The sequence below is a fragment of the Chiloscyllium punctatum genome, chromosome 2, assembly GCF_047496795.1.
Source record: "Chiloscyllium punctatum isolate Juve2018m chromosome 2, sChiPun1.3, whole genome shotgun sequence".
Classification (NCBI taxonomy): domain Eukaryota; kingdom Metazoa; phylum Chordata; class Chondrichthyes; order Orectolobiformes; family Hemiscylliidae; genus Chiloscyllium; species Chiloscyllium punctatum.
This window is the reverse complement of record NC_092740.1, coordinates 153,530,339-153,549,964: the sequence shown is the minus strand read 5'-3', so window position 1 is coordinate 153,549,964 and position 19,626 is coordinate 153,530,339. Positions and strand designations below refer to the sequence as shown.

General features: G+C 40.8%; 1 protein-coding gene across 2 annotated transcripts in view; it reads right to left on the bottom strand.

Annotated features, from left to right (window-relative positions):
* Nucleotides 1–19,626, bottom strand: part of glis3 (GLIS family zinc finger 3) — a 593,089-nt gene that overhangs the window by 104,395 nt on the left and 469,068 nt on the right. For both annotated transcript variants that reach the window (XM_072590462.1, XM_072590470.1), the window contains exon 7: nucleotides 12,402–12,543. In XM_072590462.1, coding sequence (XP_072446563.1) covers nucleotides 12,402–12,543 — 142 coding nt within the window. The remainder of the gene's footprint in view (nucleotides 1–12,401; nucleotides 12,544–19,626) is intronic.

Sequence of the window (19,626 nt, the reverse complement as noted above, 5' to 3'; positions counted from 1 at the left end):
CAGATTGAGAAGAGATGTAAATTTGAATGAAGTGATTGTTAGTGTCTAAAGGATAGATCTTTATGTGGTAAAATAAAATAGAAAATATGGAGTTTAGTTGCATTTCTCCAGATTCTTCAGTCATGACAGGATCTTCACTTTGCAATGCAACAGTAATTTGGATGATTGTGAATTTCCAGTTTATTTGATATTTGATCTCAGGCTAGAACTACAGTTGAAGAACCAGGTCTATATTTTATAGCCATGGGAAATTCTTCATGCTATAATACCTTCAGATGTATACAAACAAGCAAAACAAATGGCCTTATAATGCTTTGCAACTGAAATAGAGGGATTAGCTAGTCTATATTCTGTCAATCTGTATATGTTGTTATTTCAGCTGAGCTACTTCAATGAAAACAAGTTGCTTGCATTTAATTAACTTGTGAACAAAAATACAGACAGAAAATGAAAACATATTTAGGGCAAATTTTAATCACGGAATAGACTGTACGTCTGCCTTGCTAAATGGATTTGTTTCACTACCACTTTCAACAATGTAATCAAAACTGAACAATATAAAATAACTTTTTAAAAAAATATTACATTTTTTACTACCTTTTGTAATAATGTGTTTTTTTTTCTTAAATCAAGTGGTAAAACATGATTTTGTGAGAGTATCGCTAGATTTATGATAAGCCATCAAGTACCTTGTTTAGAGTTTGGTAAGACTGTTAATGTGATGCATTGCTCAGTTTGGCCCGAATACAATGAAAACCTGACTTTTTAAATCAACGAAGCTTGTAAAGTAATGCAGAAATACAGAACCAGTATTATGACAATGTATAACTCAGTATGTAATTGATTTTAATTCAGTTAATAAGTGGAAATTTTTTTTGTCATGAATTTTACTAATTAATGGCATGATGGCTTTTGTCTCAATGAAGGTGAAATAAAAAAAAACTGTGTGTACTTGGGGCTGAAATCCATTCAACTACTTCAATTCTTGAAGGGAAAAAAAAGCAGTTCAGTGAAAATTATGAGAGGAAAGTGTCTCAAGAGTACCTAAAGCAAAACTACAGCAATGCTGTTTTGCTTATCAAAGTAGGTTAACTTTCTCTAAATGTATTGATGTCTTTTTTACGTTCACATGTGATAACAAGACATCCAAGGCTATGGGCCAAGTGCTAGAAAATGGGACTGGAAGAGGTACTTTGTTGTTTTTCACCAACGCAGACACAATGGGTTGAGGTGCCTTTTTTCTGAGCTGTAGATCTCTATGACTATGATCATGATTACCTCAGATTGCAATGGGATCTTGATCAGATGGGTCAATGGGCTGAGCAATGGCAGATAGAGTTTAGTTTAATTTTAATACAAGGTGCTGCACTTTGGAAAGGCAAATCAGAGCAGGACTTATACACTTAATGGTAAGGACCTAGGGACCTTTGCTGCTGCACAAAGAGACCTTGGAGTGCAGGTTCATAGCTCCTTGAAAGAGGAGTCGCAGGTAGATAAGATAGTGAAGAAGGCGTTTGGTATGCTTTTCTTTATTGGTCAGAGCATTGAGTAGAGGAGTTGGGAGGTCATGTTGCAGCTGTACAGAACATTGGTTAGGCTACTTTTGGAATATTGTGTGCAATTCTGGTCTCCTTCCTATTGGAAGGATGTTGTGAAACTTGAAAGGGTTCAGAAAAGATTTACAAGGATGTTGCCCGGGTTGGAGGATTTGAGCTACAGGGAGAGACTGAGTAGGATGGGGATTTTTCCCTGGAGCATCAGAGGCTTAGGGGTGACCTTATAGAGGTTAATAAAATCATGAGGGGCATGGATAGAGGAAATAACCAATATCTTTTCCCAGGGGTGGGGAAGTTCAGAACTAGAGGGCAGAGGTTTAGGGTGAGAGGGGAAAGATTTAAAAGGGACCCAAGGGGCAACTTTTCACGCAGATGGTGGTGCGTGTATGGAATGAGTTGCTGGAGAAGTGGTGAAGGCTGGTACAAATACAGCAGTTAACAGGTATCTGAATGGGTATATGAATAAGAAGGGTTGAGAAGGATATAGGCCAAGTGCTGGCAAATGGGACTCGATTAGTTTGGCATGAACGAGTTGAACTAAAGGATCTGTTTCCATGCTGTATATCTCTGACTCATACATCAAACATAAAATACCATATTTCAACTCCATAAGCACTTTTTTATAATATTAGTATAAACTTTAGCACATCAAAGTGGTTTAGTGATTTATTAAAGGATTGGACACTCTGGAGGCAGGAAACATGTTTCAGCTGATGGGTGAGTCCCGAACCAGAGGACACAGCTTAAAAATAAGGGGTAGGCCATTTAGGACAGAGATGAGGAGAAACTTCTTCACCCAGAGAGTGGTGGAATGCTCTGCCCCAGAGAGCAGTGGAGGCTCAGTCTCTGGATTCATTTAAGAAAGAGTTGGATAGAGCTCTCAAGGATAGTGAAATCAAGGGTTATGGAGATAAGGCAGGAACAGGATACTGATTAAGGATGATCAGCCATGATCATATTGAATGGTGGTGCAGGCTCAAAGGGCAGAATGGCCTACTCCTGCACCTATTGTCTATTGTCTACTATGTCTTCCATTGACTTTTATTAAAAACAAATTAAATGAATTATCATTGTGTGCAATGTCTCCATTAATTGGTTATAGTATTTTTGTATCTATTATTTGTGCAAACTCAATGGTTGGGATTTTATATGGAGTGGCAGTTTTTCCCACTTTAAGAACGCATGAATTTGAATCACAGGTAGTCCATTTGGTCCTTGAGCTTGTGAGAAGTTTGTAAGGAATTTGTCATTGCAATTGCATCAACTCCTCACAGCAGCTCCATTGAAAATATTTGTTTCTTTATTTAACATTATTAGAATTTTCAGTTCTTTAGGATTTCTTCCTGGACAACTTCTGCACAACATACATCCTTACATCACATGGAGCAAGTTGTACCACATGATATTATGAACTTGAAACCTCTTTGCATGTTATTATTGTCAGAGGCAAAATTCTTTTGTCTGCTTTTTATTAACCAGCTCTTTCTTTTTAAAAATATATTCCTGCTAACTCACTTTCAATTCTTGACAGGAAGTCTCTACTTAAACAAGGAGGCCATTCAGTCTGATATCCCTGTGGAACCTCCCTACTGGAGCAATTTCTCTCATCCAAATTCTTTGCCCTTCCTTCAAGTCTTCATATTTTTCTATGTCAGTGCTAATCTAATTCTTTCATCAATGTTGTGGTTGATTCAATTCCAATAAATTTGTGATAATGAAATTTATTTTCCAATTATCACCATGTTCATTTCCTCGTATACTGTATTTTGTACACTGCCAAATTTAAGCTTGTATTTTTAAATCAATTCTGTTTGATCCTAAAGTCCCTTCCATTTGCTACTCCTCAAAATGACAGAGTGAGACATTGATCTATTTTCCAGTCTCTGCCAATTTTTCTTGGAAAACTAACAGAGATACATAATTCTTTCATTTCTCAAAATTCGATAAATCATGAATGTGAATCATGAAAAAGAAATATAAATGCATCATCACTAGCTGATGTTGTGAGTTAAGTAAATGGCTCTTTGACCACCCGTTACAAGTTTAACTCCAGTACAGATTAAAGGACAGAATGTGCCCTTGGTTGGTCGATCATGAAAAGTTCTCTGTGAATATAGATTTGGATGATCTCAAACTAGTTTCTACAGCAGAGTTCTGGCAGTATGTTTGAATCAAATTAGCAACTTAGATGTTGTAAAGACTATAAACAGATCACATGCAAAAAGGATGGCTCAGTGGTTAGGACTGCTACCTCCCAGTATCAGGGACCTGGGTTCAATTCCAGCCTTGGGTGATTTGTGTGGAGTTTGTACGTTCCCTGTGTGGGTTTCCTCTGGGTGCTCTGATTTTTCCTTCCACAGTCCAATGATAGGCAGATTAGATGGGTTGGCCATGCTAAATTGCTAATAGTGTCCAGGGATGTGCAAGGTCAAAAATCAAATTACAGGTTACAGTCCAATGGGTTTATTTGAAAACAGTAGCTTTCTGAGTTCTGTTCATTCATTAGGTGTTAGTGAGAGAGGAAGACCATAGACACAGAATTGTCTTCCTCTCTCACTAACACCTCATGGAGGAGCTGGTTTCGGTTGATTTTTGACCTTGTCCATCCCAGCCCAGCACCAGCACCTCCACCTCCACATCAGGGATGTGCAGACATGGACAGAATACCTCTGGTAAATGTGCGGTTATAGAGTAGGGGTGTCGGTGTGAGTGGGAGGGTCAGTACGGACTTGATGGGCTGAATGGCCTGCTTCCATGCTGTTGGGGCTTGAACTAGAAAATATCACATTGGTAGCTGCACTTAATCTTTTTCTGAAGTTGTATTTAAAACATATTATGAGGACATTTCTCAGTTGGCTATTGAAAATGAAATTGGGAACATGCTTCTTGTACATTGATTTACAATTTTGTAGTGAATGTTGAGCAGCCTTGATCTGGCCACATCAGAAGAACAATCGCTGCAGTTTTTTGTGTCACCTTTGACTGGATGGAGAGTTCTCAGTTTTAACTCAATGTCCCCATCGGCAAGCTGGGAGCGAATGGGGCACATGTTTACATGAGGCAGCGTGCAAACCAACAATCTGGAGGGTGTTGTTCAAACAGGTGCTAGAGCTCATTTTTATTCTTAGACTTCTGGCCCAGCAGGCACCCGAACTGACCACTGGCAACCAAGACCCTTTGCCGGGGTGGTTCAGGCTGGGGTGGGATAGAGGGAAGACCTGGAGAGTGCATTGCTTTGATTTACCTTTCCAGAATGGATTACCTGAAAATATAGAACATGCAACATGGAGTAGGCGTTTTTGATTAGATGGAGGCTTTACATAAATGTCCATTTATATCTACAATATTGTGGTTTCTAACATAACCTAATATTCAATGAAAACATAGAACATTGATATTTCTGTTGAAACAGTGGTCCCAAAAACCAATGCTCCATCTTCTGAGTAGCCCCTCATCATGCATACATCACTATGCATGATAAGACCACAAGACCATCAGAAATAGGAACAGGATGAGTCCATTTAGCCCCTTGAGCCTGCTCCATTATTCATTCAGATCACGGCTGATCCAACATTCCTCACATCCACTTTCCTGCCTTTTCCTTGTAACACTTGATTCTCCAACTGATCAAGAATTTATCTCAGCCTAAGGACATACAAGGACTCTGCTCCCACAGATCTCTGTGGCAAGGAGTTCCAAAGACTACAACGCTCTGAGAGCAAAAATCCCTCTTCATCTCAGTCTTAAATTAGTGCTCTCTGGTCCTAGACTCTCCCATGAGGGGAAACAATCTCTCAGCATTGACCCTGTCGAGCCCCTTATGAATCCTGGATGTTTCAATGAAACCACCTCTCATTCTTCTAAACCCCAGTGAGTAATCTCAACTTGTTTAGTCTTTGTTCATTAGACAATCAATGATACTAACGATTGCCATAAGGAGGCACTTAGTTTTATAATATTAGATGCAAGTCCTATCTATTAAAGTTGTGTATGAATGCCAAACTCTATTTTTTTGCTATTTCCACAGTGATCTTATTTCTTTGTTTGAATATTTCACATATTTTTAGTACTTCCTACGCTTGGTGAAACATAATTAAATCAATAGTTGTTTTCGGTATTGTTAGGAGCTAACAATGTATCTTTAAAAGATTCTTCAAGTAAATGGGAACTGTAATGTGCTTCCACAACGCCAAGATCTATGGAGACAAGAGAGTTGTGGTAATGTCACGGAATGAGTAATCCAGACACCCAGTCCTGGCGGGAGGTGAGGACCAATCACTGGTTCTTGGAATTTAAATGCAATTTTTAAAGTCTGGTGTTTGAAATCTAGTCTAAGACATGGTGATCATGACAATTGCCATAAAAAAAATCTATCGGGTTCAATGAGGAGAGAGGAAAGTCTGCCCTCCTTCCATGCCCCAGCTGGTTTCCAACACAATACTGGCAGGATGTGACAGTTGTCTAATTGCCTAGAACAAAGTGGCAGAAAGAATGGTGCCTGGCACCAGGTCAGATGGTCAGGGAAGAATGGCCTACATATGATTACAAATTGGTTGACTCAAAACTGTCTTTTTGAGATGGTCCTGTGAGCCATTAATCCATGGGCATTAGACGTGAGAGACAAATAAGCTATGTCCACATTGCATCAAAGACTAAAACAAATTATCCTACCTAAGGATATACAGTTGAATCCAAATTAATAGCAGAACAAAGTGCAGTTTGTCAAGTTATGATACCTCACCACACTCCAGTCACAATATTCCTTACCTTCAATAACACAAGATGGAATAAGATGTGAGGCAAAGTACAAGAGATGGATTGGCTATCCTCGGGTCATCAACAGCACTTGTAATGCTTCTTGCCATTAATTTGCAGATAAACAGGAAATCATTTAAGGAGCCTTGTCATTGGACACTAGCAGCCAAACCTCAGCATATAATTAACAGCGAGCAATAGTTCAGCAGACAGTGAGAATCATTGTGACACTTCCTCAACCATCAACCTACTGCAAGCTACGATTTTAGACCTTTATTTGAAAAGAGAAGAAAATACACCAACATCCAGCCATAAAACTGTTGATCATAATGTCATCAAGCCTCAGATGCTATTCTGACAGAGGTCTTGGTTGGGAAGCAGTCAAGAATTGCCAGAGTAACTATAGAGATGAGGAGCAAATTACTGCAGACGCTGGAATCTATACGGAAAACAACCAATGCCAAAGCTGGAGATCACAGCAGATCAGGCAGCATCCATGGAGAGAGAGCAAACTAACGTTTCGAGTCTCAATGACTCTGCATCAGGGCTGACGTGGAGGGCAGCATTTATGCAACAGTGTGGGGTGGAGTACGGGGGGAGAAAGAGTGTTGATAGTCCAGATGAGGTGATCGGAATGTGAGAATGGGAGAACAAGTGCGTGTCCAACTGCCAGACTGATAAGAACAGACAGTCCCACTGGAGTAGGGGAAGGGGAGGGGAGACAGGACCTGCTGACAGAGAATGCAACAAGTGAAGCTAAAAGAAAGGGGCAATTTGGCAGTTGGATACTTCATAGTTCTGCCATTCTCATATTCCGATCACCTAATCTGAACTATCAACATCCTTTCTCCCCCAGCAATCCACCCCCACATGATTGCACAAATACTGCCCTCTACACTTCACGTCAGCCCTGATGAAGAGTCATCTTGACTCAAAACATTAGCTTGATCTCTCTCCACGGATGCTGCCTAACCCGCTGTGATCTCCAGCATTTTTTTGTTTTCAGGAGTAAGATGAAGAATTGGGGCCAGAGGAGCACCAAACGGTGAGCTGCTTTGTTTACTTTTTGCTTTTCTGTATGTCATTTGTTGACAGTAAGATTGCAATGTATGGAGTGCTATCCAGTGGTTGAAACATAAAACCGAGCCCTTGTATATCGTTCTATGCAGACTGAACAAATGCCATCCATAGTAAATTAGTACTAATCTTTCTTTTCTTTCCTTGTAATTTAGTTACTGCCTGGAAGATTCAGTAAGAATGCAACACAGACACATGAGAAGTCAGAAGGGAAATGCGGGCACTGCAATGAGATCTTCACCAACAGACTGGGCCAAATGAGGAGTGGAGAACTTTCTGCTGTGTGCAAAATGAATAAAAAATAAAGTATAGCTGTTCTTAGAGCCAAAGACGAGAGAAAACGGAGAACCTGATGTGTTGGTAAAAATCTATTGCACGTTAGGCATTTGAACGAAGCAGCTTGTATGGATAAATTACGTGCATTGTAAAGGTTGGTGATATTCCAATCTGCAATTGGCTTGCTCCTACCTCAGCAGTCAATAATTGCCTGATTCCATTCCATCAGGGAAAAAATGTCACCTCCCCCACCCCCACTGAGAGTAATCAGCCAATGAAATGGCTGAGAGCTCACATCTCAGCAGTGCCACTGGAAGCTATCTAGCCTCCTTACATGTGAATGACATTCACTGAACCTTCTCTGAAATCATTGTTTTGATCCGATTAATTTTCCAAATTTGTATTAACGTGCTTGAAGAAATGCATCTTTATATCAGGCATCCCATGTCATACGTGTTGTAAACTGCTTTCTCTTTCGAAGCAGTAGTCACTCAAACACCAGATAGGAAAAATGATGTCAGAAATTGTGTAAATTTTCAGAGCTGTTAGGGAGCCAGTTACTGCGAGAAGCAGTAAGAATTAGAACAGCAGTCTGCAACTTTGGATTGTAGGGTGACTCAATATGGCTCAGTATTTTCCTGCTCCAAGTGCTATGGAAAAGAAAGGCAATATAAGACATAATTGAAATTTCTTCCTATCTCAGTAGTAAAAATAAAGTAGCTATAAGTTTGATGAAGAAGCCAGATTAAATAAGAGTATCAGTGCTGGGGGAAGAGTGATAGAAGGTATATTGCATTCTTGATCTCATTGAGGACCAGAAAAGCCAGAGCAGACAAATTACAAAGGGTTTGAAGGCACATTTTGAACTCTCTGTTAATGTTACTTATTAAAATTATGTGTTCAACATTACAGCTTTGGGAGGCTTGATCTGTCTGTGTTGTGACCAAGACATCTAGTTGACGTTTTTGATTATGGACAACTAAATGAAGATTTCATCAGAGATGTGATTATTTTAGGTAGAAGAGATCCTGCCATGAGAGCACATGTGCTGAGAGGAAATGCAGACTTTCAAGGAAGCTACTAACATATGTAGAAGATCTAAGTTGCCAATGTTCTGGTAGAGAGAGGATTAAGAAAGGTATGATCACCTTATTGGGATTGTATTATAGACACCCTAATAATCAGTGGGAAATTGAAAAACAAATTTGTAAGGAGATTTCAGTTATGTGTAGGAATAATAGGGTGGTTATGGTAGGGGATTTTAACTTTCCAAACATAGACTGGGACTGTCATAGTGTTAAGGGTTTGGATGGAGAGGAACTTATTAAGAGTGTAGAAGACAATTTTCTGATTCAGTATGTGGATGTACCTACTAGAAAAGGTGCAAAACTTGACCTACTGTTGGGAAATAAGGCAGGGCAGGTGACTGAGGTGTCAGTGGGGGAGCACTTTGGGGCCAGTGACCATAATTATGTTAGATTTAAAATAATGATGGAAAAGGATAGATCAGATCTAAAAGTTGAAGTTTTGAAGGTATTAGGCAGGAACTTTCAAAAGTTGATTGGGGGCAAATGCTTGCAGGTAAAGTGATGACTGGAAAATGGGAAGCTTTCAGAAATGAGATAACAATCCTGTTGGGGTGAAAGGGAAGGCTGGTAGGTATAGGGAATGCTGGATGACTAAAGAAATTGAGAGTTTGTTTAAGAAAAAGAAGGAAGCATAAGTCAGGAATAGACAGGAGAGATGGAGTGAATCCTTAGAAAAGTATAAAGGCAGTAGGAGGATACTTAAGAGGGAAATCAGGAGGGCAAAAAGGGGACATGGGATAGCTTTGGCAAATATGGTTAAGGAAAATCCAAAGGGTTTTTACAAATACATTAAGGACAAAAGGGTAACTAGGGAGAGAATAGGGCCCCTCAAAGATGAGTAAGGCAGCCTTTGTGTGGAGCTGCAGGAAATGGGGGAGATACTAAATGAGTATTTTGCATCAGTGTTTACTGTGGAAAAGGATATGGAAGATATAGACTGTAGGGAAATAGATGGTGATATCTTGAAAAATGTCCATATTATAGAGGAGGAAGTGCTGGATGTCTTGAAACGGGTAAAGGTGGATAAATCTCCAGGACCTGATCAGGTGTACCCTAGAACTCTGTGGGAAGTTAGGGAAGTGATTGCTGGGCTCCTTGATGAGATATTTGTATCATTGATAGTCACAGGTGAGGTGCCAGAAGAATGGCTAATGTGATACCATTATTTAAGAAAGGTGGTAAGGAAAGCCAGGGAACTATAGACCAGTGAGCCTGATGTCAGTGGTGGGCAGGTCGTTGGAGGGAATCCTGAGGGACAGGATGTACATGTATTTGGAAAGGCAAGGACTGATTAGGGATAGTCAACATGGTTTTGTGCGTGGGAAATCATGTCTCACAATCCTGATTGAGTTTTTTGAAAAAGTAGCAAATAGGATTGATGAGGGCAGAGCAGTGGACGTAATCTATATGGACTTCAGTAAGATGTTTGACAAGGTTCCCCATGGGAGACTGATTAGCAAGGTTAGATCTCACGGAATACAGGGAGAACTAGCCATTTGGATACAGAACTGACTCAAAGAGTGGTGGTGGAAGGTTGTTTTTCAGACTTGGAGGCCTGTGACCAGTGGAGTGCCACAAGGATCAGCGCTGGATTCACTACTTTTTGTCATTTATATAAATGATTTGGATATGAACATTGGAGGTATAGTCAGTACATTTGCAGATGACACCAAAATTGGAGGTGTAGTGGACAGTGAAGCAGGTTACCTCAGATTACAACTGGATCTTGACCATATGGGCCAATGGGCTGAGGAGTGGCAGATGGGGTTTAACTTAGATAAATGCAAGATGCTGCACTTTGAGAAAGCAGATCTTAACAGGACTTACACACTTAATGGTAAGGTTCTAGGGAGTGTTGCTGAACAAAAAGACCTGGGAGTGCAGGTTTATAGCTCCTTGAAAGTAGAGTCACAGGTCGATAGGATAGTGAAGAAGGTGTTTGGTATGCTTTCCTTTATTGGTCAGAATATTGAGTACAGGAGTTGGGAGGTCATGTTGTGCCTGTACAGGACATTGGTTAGGCCACTTTTGGAATATTGCGTGCAACTCTGATCTCCTTCTTATTGGAAGGATGTTGTGAAACCTGAAAGGGTTCAGAAAAGATTTACAAGGATGTTGCCAGGGTTGGAGAATTTGAGCCAAAGGGAGAGGCAGAATAGACTGTGGCTGTTTTCCCTGGAGTGTCAGGAGGCTGAGGGGTAACCTTGTAGAGGTTTATAAAATCATGAGGGGCATGGATAGGGTAAATAAACAAAGTATTTTCCCTGGGGTGGGGGAGTCCAGAACTAAAGGGCATAGGTTTAGGGTGAGAGGGGAAAGATATAAAAGAGACCTAAGGGGCAACCTTTTCATAAAGAGGGTGGTACATGTATGGAATGAGCTGCCAGAGGAAGTGCTGCAGGCTAGTACAATTACAGCATTGAAAAGGCATCTGGATGGGTATATGAATAGCAAGGGCTTGGAGGGACATGGGCCAAGTGCTGGCAAATGGAACTAGTTTAGGTTGGGATATCTGGTCGGCATGGACGAGTTGGACTGTAGGGCTGTACATCTCTATGACTCTCTGATTAAATAGAAGAATAGACAAGTCTTTGCTTTACACTGACAGATATTTCAAACTGTACAAGAGCAATATCTTGGGGAAAAGGAATAAATATCAACAGAAGGATTAACAGGAAGATCAGTATCAGAGTCAGGATGTAAACATTACATATATCATTTCACAAAGACAAGGAAGCAGGTTCACAATCGGGAAAGCACTTCAAGAAGTTGAATCACTTTGCATGCAAATGTTCAGCTAAAAAGAAGCTGATGAAAGGCTTATGCCTGAAATGTTGATTCTCCTGCTCCTCAGATGCTGCCTGACCTGCTGTGCTTTTCCAGTGTCACTTTTCAACTCTGATCTCCAGCGTCTGCAGTCCTCCCTATCTCACAATATAGAAGCTGCAACGATGGCTGCTGGGGAGATATCAGTTGATTATTCACTCTACATGCATGCATGACATGGACGAGTTGGAACGAAGGGTCTGTTTCCGTGCTGTACATCTCTATCACTCTATGAACAGGTTGGAATCATCAGGTCAGAAAGTAATAAATGGTTTGTGACTGCTAGATTGATGTTTGCAGAAAGGTAGCATTGATTGCCCTTCGTGTTGAATCTGAAAGATCTGGTCCATATCCTGTGCAAGCACTCACTTTGGGAGTGATATTCCTCAGCGGAAGAACACCACCTCAGAAATGAACAGATGACCCACGAACAACCACTCATACATGCCCCTTGAACATATGACTCTATTCAATTGTTTGGAGATTATGAATGAAATGTATATGCAGAGACTGATTAACATAGGGCTGACTGGAATTAAAGCATTGAATTGTAATATTTTTCTTACCATACACACGGGAAACTTGTAACTGTAAATGATAATTCACACTTCATTTGGTGCTTTTGTTTGAGGTGAACGTGAATGATTGGAGAAGTGCATTTGTACCATTGCATTATCTCGCTGGCCAGTTATGTGAACTCTCCTATAACTTGCTTTCATTTTTAGTAACCATTAAAATATTCTACTTGAAACAAAGGGTAAAATAAACAGCAATACTAAAATGTACTTTGTCCAAGCTATTCTGGAAGTTTTGGGAAGCTTACCTGAATACATGTCATGGGGATGTCCAGGTGATTGGCCAATTGTACTGTCCACAGCATCTTGTGGTGATGTAGCAGGCTGCAGTGGTTGAATAGTGAGACAGTCATTCAACATTTCCTGATCTGGCTCATTGCTGGATCTTAACTGTAGACAAAACAAAAAAAAAGATTGAATGAAGAATAAAGCATTAACTTTACACTAGAGGCATCAAATTATGTTAAAATAAAACATGAGGCTATTCATAGGCACATTAACAGCTTGTGCAAAGACAAGTGAAGATGGAGCCTGCACGGTAATCAAGGGAAGGATAGAAACACTACTTCACCCATTTCCAGAAAAGGGCATCTCTTATCTGATTAGGCGAATGGAGAAATGGAGACAGTGCTCGATAACAATGTGGTGTAATTGTGCATATTTAAATGATTTGAAATATCTCAATGCAACTACTCACTGCTTGATGTAGGAATTTAAGTGTCAACATCAAGAATACATGTCTCAGAATGTTACAAAGTAACAGTTTAATTTGAACTACAGGTAGTCCTTGCATTGTGAACATGTTCCGTTCTTGAGTCCACTCTCAAGTCGATTTATATGCAAGTCAGAACACAATGCAGCACAGTATAAAATAAGAGTTCATCAGTACAGTAAATCTGTATGTCAGATCTTTAAAATTACAGCCCTTGTATGTGTTCTTAAATACCAGGGTTCATAAGTCAGACATTTGTAAATCGCATGATTTTCCTGCACACTTTTGTCCTTAATTTTGATGTGTGCTGATATTTCTACATAAAGTATATGTGAGATGCTAATGCTCAACTCACTACATGTAAACCATGGCTTTCAGATCAAATCTAACATGCGCATTGTGGTGTTAGCCTGATTGCCACGACTGGCATCTCATGGCATCTCCCATCTCTGCCAATACATGGTTCAGTGTAAGGGTTGGTTTATCTGTACTTTGTACTGTGGTAGAAGATAAATCACAGGAGAGTCTTTACAGAAAAGGCACTGTTGTTAGTTAACGAAATGGTTTATTGCACAATAACAACAAGTCTATTACAAGTCCAGAATCATTATTAGATCTTCTGGGAACAGCATAGAACACATTTGGTCCCTGCAAAGGCTAGTGTAGAACTTAATTTCTGCACTCACACACTGTGAGGTATCAACAGAATGGGTGGAGCTAATGCACTTTTGACATTAACTATTTCAGAGCCATTCCCTAATGCAACATGCATCTCCTGCTCTCAGGAAAAAAGCTTTATTTGGCCTTTTTTCCCCAAAACTGCCTTTTGTGGCACTGTATGGCTGAACTGTGTGGATTGTGTGCAGAATACATGTTACCTTTTGTCAGGTTTTAGTTCATTATTCTCGCATCATTTAACACTTGTGTGGCATTCCCAAAAAGATGGTTTCAAATGTATAAAATGTGACAAGAATTGTTAATGGTTAAATAAGCTGCTCTTTGACATAGAGTCAGAGAGTCATAGAATTGTACAGCACTGAAACAGACTCTTTGGTCCAATTCATCCATGCCGACGAGATATCCTAACCTAATCTAGTCCAGTTTGCCAGTAATTGGCCCATATCCCTCCAAACCCTTCCTATTCATATATCCATCCAGATGCCTTATAAATATTGCAGTTGTACCAGTTTCCACCACTTCCTCTGGCAGCTCATTCCATACACGCACCTCCCTCTGTGTGAAAAAGTTGCCATTTAGGTCTCTTTTAAAATCTTTCCCCTCTCATCTTAAACCTATGCCCTATAGTTTTGGACTCCAATACTCTGGGGTAAAGACCTTGTCTATTTACCTTATTCATGCCCCTCATGATTTTATAAACCTCTACAAGGTCACCCCTCGGCCTCTGATGCTCCAGGGAAACCAGCCCCAGCCTATTCAGCCTCTCTCCATAGCTCAAATCCTCTAACCCTGGCAACTTTTTGGGAAATCTTTTCTGAACCCTTTCAAGTTTCACAACATCCTTCCTATAGGAGGGAGACCAGAATTGCATGCAGTATTCAAAAGTGGCCTAACCAGTGGTTAAACAGCGATTTTGAAATGTATTCCAGATTTGTGAAATAAAGGCTTGAATTAGTTTTGATTGTCCGAACCCAGAAACACAAATTCACAGGTGGAAGGATAGCTCAGTGGTGAGCACTGCTGCCTCACAGTGCCAGGGGTCAATTCCAGCCTTGGGTCACTGTCTGTGTGGAGTTTGCACATTCTCCCTGTGTCTGCGTGGGCTTCCTCCCACAGTCCAAGGATGTGTGGGCCAGGTGAATTGGCCATGCTAAATTGCCCATAGTGTTAGAGGCATTAGTCATGGGTAAATATAGATTGGGGGAATGCGTCTGGGTAGGTTACTCTTCAGACGATTGGGGTGGACTCGTTGGGCTGAAGGGCCTGTTTCCATACTGTAGGGAATCTAATTTAATCAAACTCTGGCACAAATTCAATATTAACAGTCATAGTAATTTGTACAGGAAATAGAAATATCATTCCAGCACAATACACGTTCTGATGAAGAGTCACTGAACTTGAAACTTAACTTTGCACTCTCCCAAATACCAGACTAATGCCATCTACAAGTTTGCTGATGACACCAGCATAGTCGGTCGAACCTCAGATGTTGATGAAACAGACTACAGATGAGAGGTGGAAGACCGGGAAAAATAGTGCACTGAGAACAACCTAGCTCTCAATGCTGGCAAAACCAAGGAACCCATTATTGACTTTCAGCGGGATGTTACTCATGCCCCCCCTACACATTAACAGCACAGAGGTAGAACGAGTGGAGAGTGTCAAGCTCCTGGGAGTGGTCATCCACAACAAGCTTTCTTGGAGTCTTCATGTGGACGCACTGGTTACAAAGGCCCAACAACGTCTCTTCTTCCTCAGGCAGCTGAGAAAATTTGGCATGACGGCGAATACCTTTGCCAACGTTTATAAGTGCGCCATCAAGAGCATTCTGTCTGGATGCAGCACCACCTGTACCATTCAAGATCGGAGACGGTTACAGAGAGTGGTGAACTCGGCCCGGACAATCACAAAGGCCAACCTCCCATCTATAGAATCCATCTAGGTGCCCTGTCAAGGAAAGGCCGCCAGCATTCTCAAAGATCCATCCCACCCTGGCATTGCTTTTCTACAACCTCTACCATCGGGGAGAAGGTACAGAAGCCTGAACACACACACACACATCTACTGGTTTCAAAACAGTTTCTATACTGAATAGACTCACAAACTCTAGCATTCGCCTGTACCTGCGTTTTGGTTTTTGCTGCTGTTTACCTATTATTTACTTATCTAAGTTATTTAACTATGTAATCTGCCTGTATTGCTCACAAAACAAAGCTTTTCACTATGCCTCAGTACACGTGACAATAAGTTCAATTCAATTCAATTCCCAACAGATACTGCCAGACCTGCTGAGTTTCACCAGCAGTTTTTGTTCTGTGACAGTTTCTGAACCTGGTCTTGCGACCATACAATTTAACTTGTCTGATTGGAAGAAACATGCGCAGGCAAGGAAGCAGTAATGGGATCTATAAGTAATTTGACAGCAAAACAGGAAGAAATCACGAGAACACTTTAAAATTAGCTTTCACTGATGTTTTATGCTGCAATTTCTAGAATTTAATAGTTTATACAGGAAGTACTGTCTAAGTTGAGAATACAAAAGGGAATAATTAAACACACAGTTTATGACACCAGTGAGGATATCAAATAAGTTGCAAGGTTTTTAGTGTGTGAGATCAGTCAATTAGTTATTCCACTGCTTAACATCATATGCACTATTTATACAACAAATGAATTTGTATGGCAGTTACATTGTAAATTTGCAATGTTATGACATGATTTCAGATTTTTAGCCATGTACTGTAGCTCCTCCTCTAGGTATTCAGTAAAATTGGAAAACAGATTATAATGTGAAAATATTTTGAGAAAGGATCACACCTTCACTCTTTAGCTGGAAGAAACTGAGGTTTGTTTGAAACTCACTAAAACCAATCTGCTCCGGTAATTAACTGCTGAAATATGCAGCTCTGCAAGGGATAATATACCACAGTGACAAATCTAAAACATCCCATGCAAATATTTCATTGTACACGTGTAGATTTATGTTTTCTCCACCAAAGTAAGAGGCCATGGTATTGATATCTCCCATTATATATCACCAGTGAAATGTAACAATAATGCAAACATTTAACAATAGTATACAATGCTTAGCAATCATTTGCACATACTTTTACTAAAGTTTTCAATATTGTACTTTTTTGTCACAAACTTGTAACAAAATTGCCAGGGTATTTTCAGAAGCAGATAGAGTGAGAACAGAGGAGGAATTTTGACAGGCCAGTCACTTGTTGCAGTGGAATAATTATTAAGGTCATTATGATGTTATAGATTCATAGACATACAGCACAGAAGCAGACCTTTTGGTCCAACCAGTCCATGCCGAACATAATCCCAAACTAAACTAGTCCCACCTGCCTGTTCCAGTCCCATATTCCTCCAAACCTTTCCTATTCATGTATCCATCCAAATGTCTTTTAAACATTGTAATTGTACCCACATCCACCACTTCCTCAGAAAGTTCATTCCAGACGCAAACTACCCTCTGTGTAAAGAATTTGCCCCTTGTCTTTTTTAAAATCGCTCTCCTCTCACCTTAAAAATGTGCCCCCTTGTCTTGAAATCCCCCATCCCAGGGAAAAGACAATTACCATTAACCGTATCTATACCCCTCATTATTTTATAAACTTCTTTAACTTTCAGTAGTAGACTCGTCAACTTTAAGGGCATTTAAATGGTCATTGGATAGGTATATGGACGAGAATGGAACAGTGTAGGATGGATCGGCTTCAGATTGGTTTCACAGTTTGGCGCAATGAGGGCTGAAGGGCCTGGACTATGCTGTAATGTTCTATGTTCTTTAAGGTCACCTCTCAATGTAATACGCTCCAGTGAAAAAAGTCCCAGCCTATTGAGCCTTTCTTTATAACGCAAACCCTCCGTACACGAAACACCCCGGAAAATCTCTTCTGAACTTTCTCTAGCTTAATATTGCCTGTAATTAACACTGTTGATCAGAAGGTGACTGGAGATTCCCTGATGGTCTGTGAGCTCTCCTGTGAAATCAGGAGCATGGTAGCTGCCTTAGTTGACCCCCAGCAACAGATTGGGGTTCAGAGCTCCAGGAAAACCCTGAAGTCTCTGCATCTCCAATCCCATCCCACCTTTACCTACCTGGCCACAGCTGTTACTGCAGAAACCCCGTCTCCCCCTGCACATTGATGTCCCAGCACGAGTGACCAGTTGTAAAGTTCTAAACTTTGAGAGGAAACTTCATAATGGAGGCCATTTCTCTCTCCCACCTACAGTAGCACAATGTAGCTTCTTCCTTGCTGTGTCCTCCTAACAACAGCGATGCTTCTTTAAGCAGAATGGAAATATGGGTAATGTGCCTGACTGGACAGATGGGTGAACAAGCCAACACCTACATGTTAGCCAATCTAATTGAATCAAACCATCACAGTGTGATCAATCTGGTATCAATTGGCAGTTTTGCACTGAGAAAGTTCACATAAATTGAGATTAGGTTGTGGTATGTTTGAGTCTTCAATGGTCTTTATTTGCTTTTCTTGCCAGACACTTGGCATTGGAGATAGTGAGGACTGCAGATGCTAGCAAGTCAGGGTTGGTACAGTGGGGAGCTGGAGAAAGCACAATAGGTCAGGCAGAATCCAAGGAGCAGGAGAGTTGACATTTCAGGTCAGGGCCCATCATCAGGTCAACTTAGAATTTCCATGTGAGTACAATCTCATTCAAACTAAGCTGGTCATGTTCTCTAACTGAATTGTCTTGTGATCAGCTATAAACTTAAATCCATATCCTTCTCTAAACAGACAGTGAGTACTTCTGTCATCCTAGAGTATTTGAATTTGAGATTTTACAAGATGTGAAAATGAGTTTCAGAGGGTTTCTGATGCAACGTTCCCCAGGGAGCTCTTCCCAATGCAGACAGTGAGAAAACTATGTGTTGCCTTCTCAGACTGAATCTCAAAGCGACATGACTAATGTGGGCTATGGCGTGAAATGTGGCAGAACCATGCAAGAAATCCAACGAGGCTTATCTCGATACTGGGAACAACTTCTGGGTGTCAAGGCAAGATTGGAGCAAGTTGCTGACTGGGGGAGGGGGGAATATCGCCTGTTAATGACTTTTAGTCTCACATCTTGCCTCATTAATATGAAACGTCCTATCTAACCGCTCATGGCAACTAAGCTAGTGAGTCTGACTAACACATAGAATGATGGTTGTGGGGGTTGTTCAAGGTCAGTCATCTCAGCTCCAGAACATCTCTGTAGGAGTTCCTCATGATAGTGCCATAGACCCAGCCATCTTCAGCTGCTTCATCAGTGACCTTCCCTCCTTCAGAAATGGGGATGTTCACCAATAATTGCACAATGTTCACCACTTTATTGCAAACAGCCTCCATGTTGCTTATCACCTAACAGCATTTCAGGGAATGATCCATGGATGCCAGCTACATTCACCCATTGTCCGTTAACCCCGGCAATTCCTTACAATCCTCTCGGCACCTCTCGGTTCCACATACAAGATGCTTAGTAAACACAGACCTCGGTCACAGCCCTCAGATATTGAAGCAGTTCATGTTCAAATCCAACAAAATCTGGACAATGTTCAGGTTTGGGCTGACAAATGACAAGTAATCTTCACCCCACACAAGGTAATGCCCATCTCCAATAAGAAACCATCTAACCACCAGCCCTTGACAATCAATGGTGTTACCATCACTGAATCCCCTACTATCAACATCTTTGGGGTTACCATTGACCAGAAATTCAACCGGACTTGCCATATACATACAGTGGCTACAAGAGCAGGTTAGAAGTTAGGAATACGACAGAGAATAACTCGCTTCCTGACTTCCCAGAGTCTGTCCACCATCGACTAGGCGCAAGTCAGGAGTGTGATAGAATACTCCCCACTTGCCTGGATGGGTGCAGCTCCATCAACATTAAAGAAGCTTGATACCAGCGAGGATAAAGCAGCCCACTTGATTGGCACTACATCCATAAGCATTCACCCTCTCCACCACTAAAGCTCAGTAACAATTGTATGTACTATCTACAAGACGCACTGCAGGTATTCACCAGATCCTTAGACAGGTCTATCCAAATCCACAACCACTTCC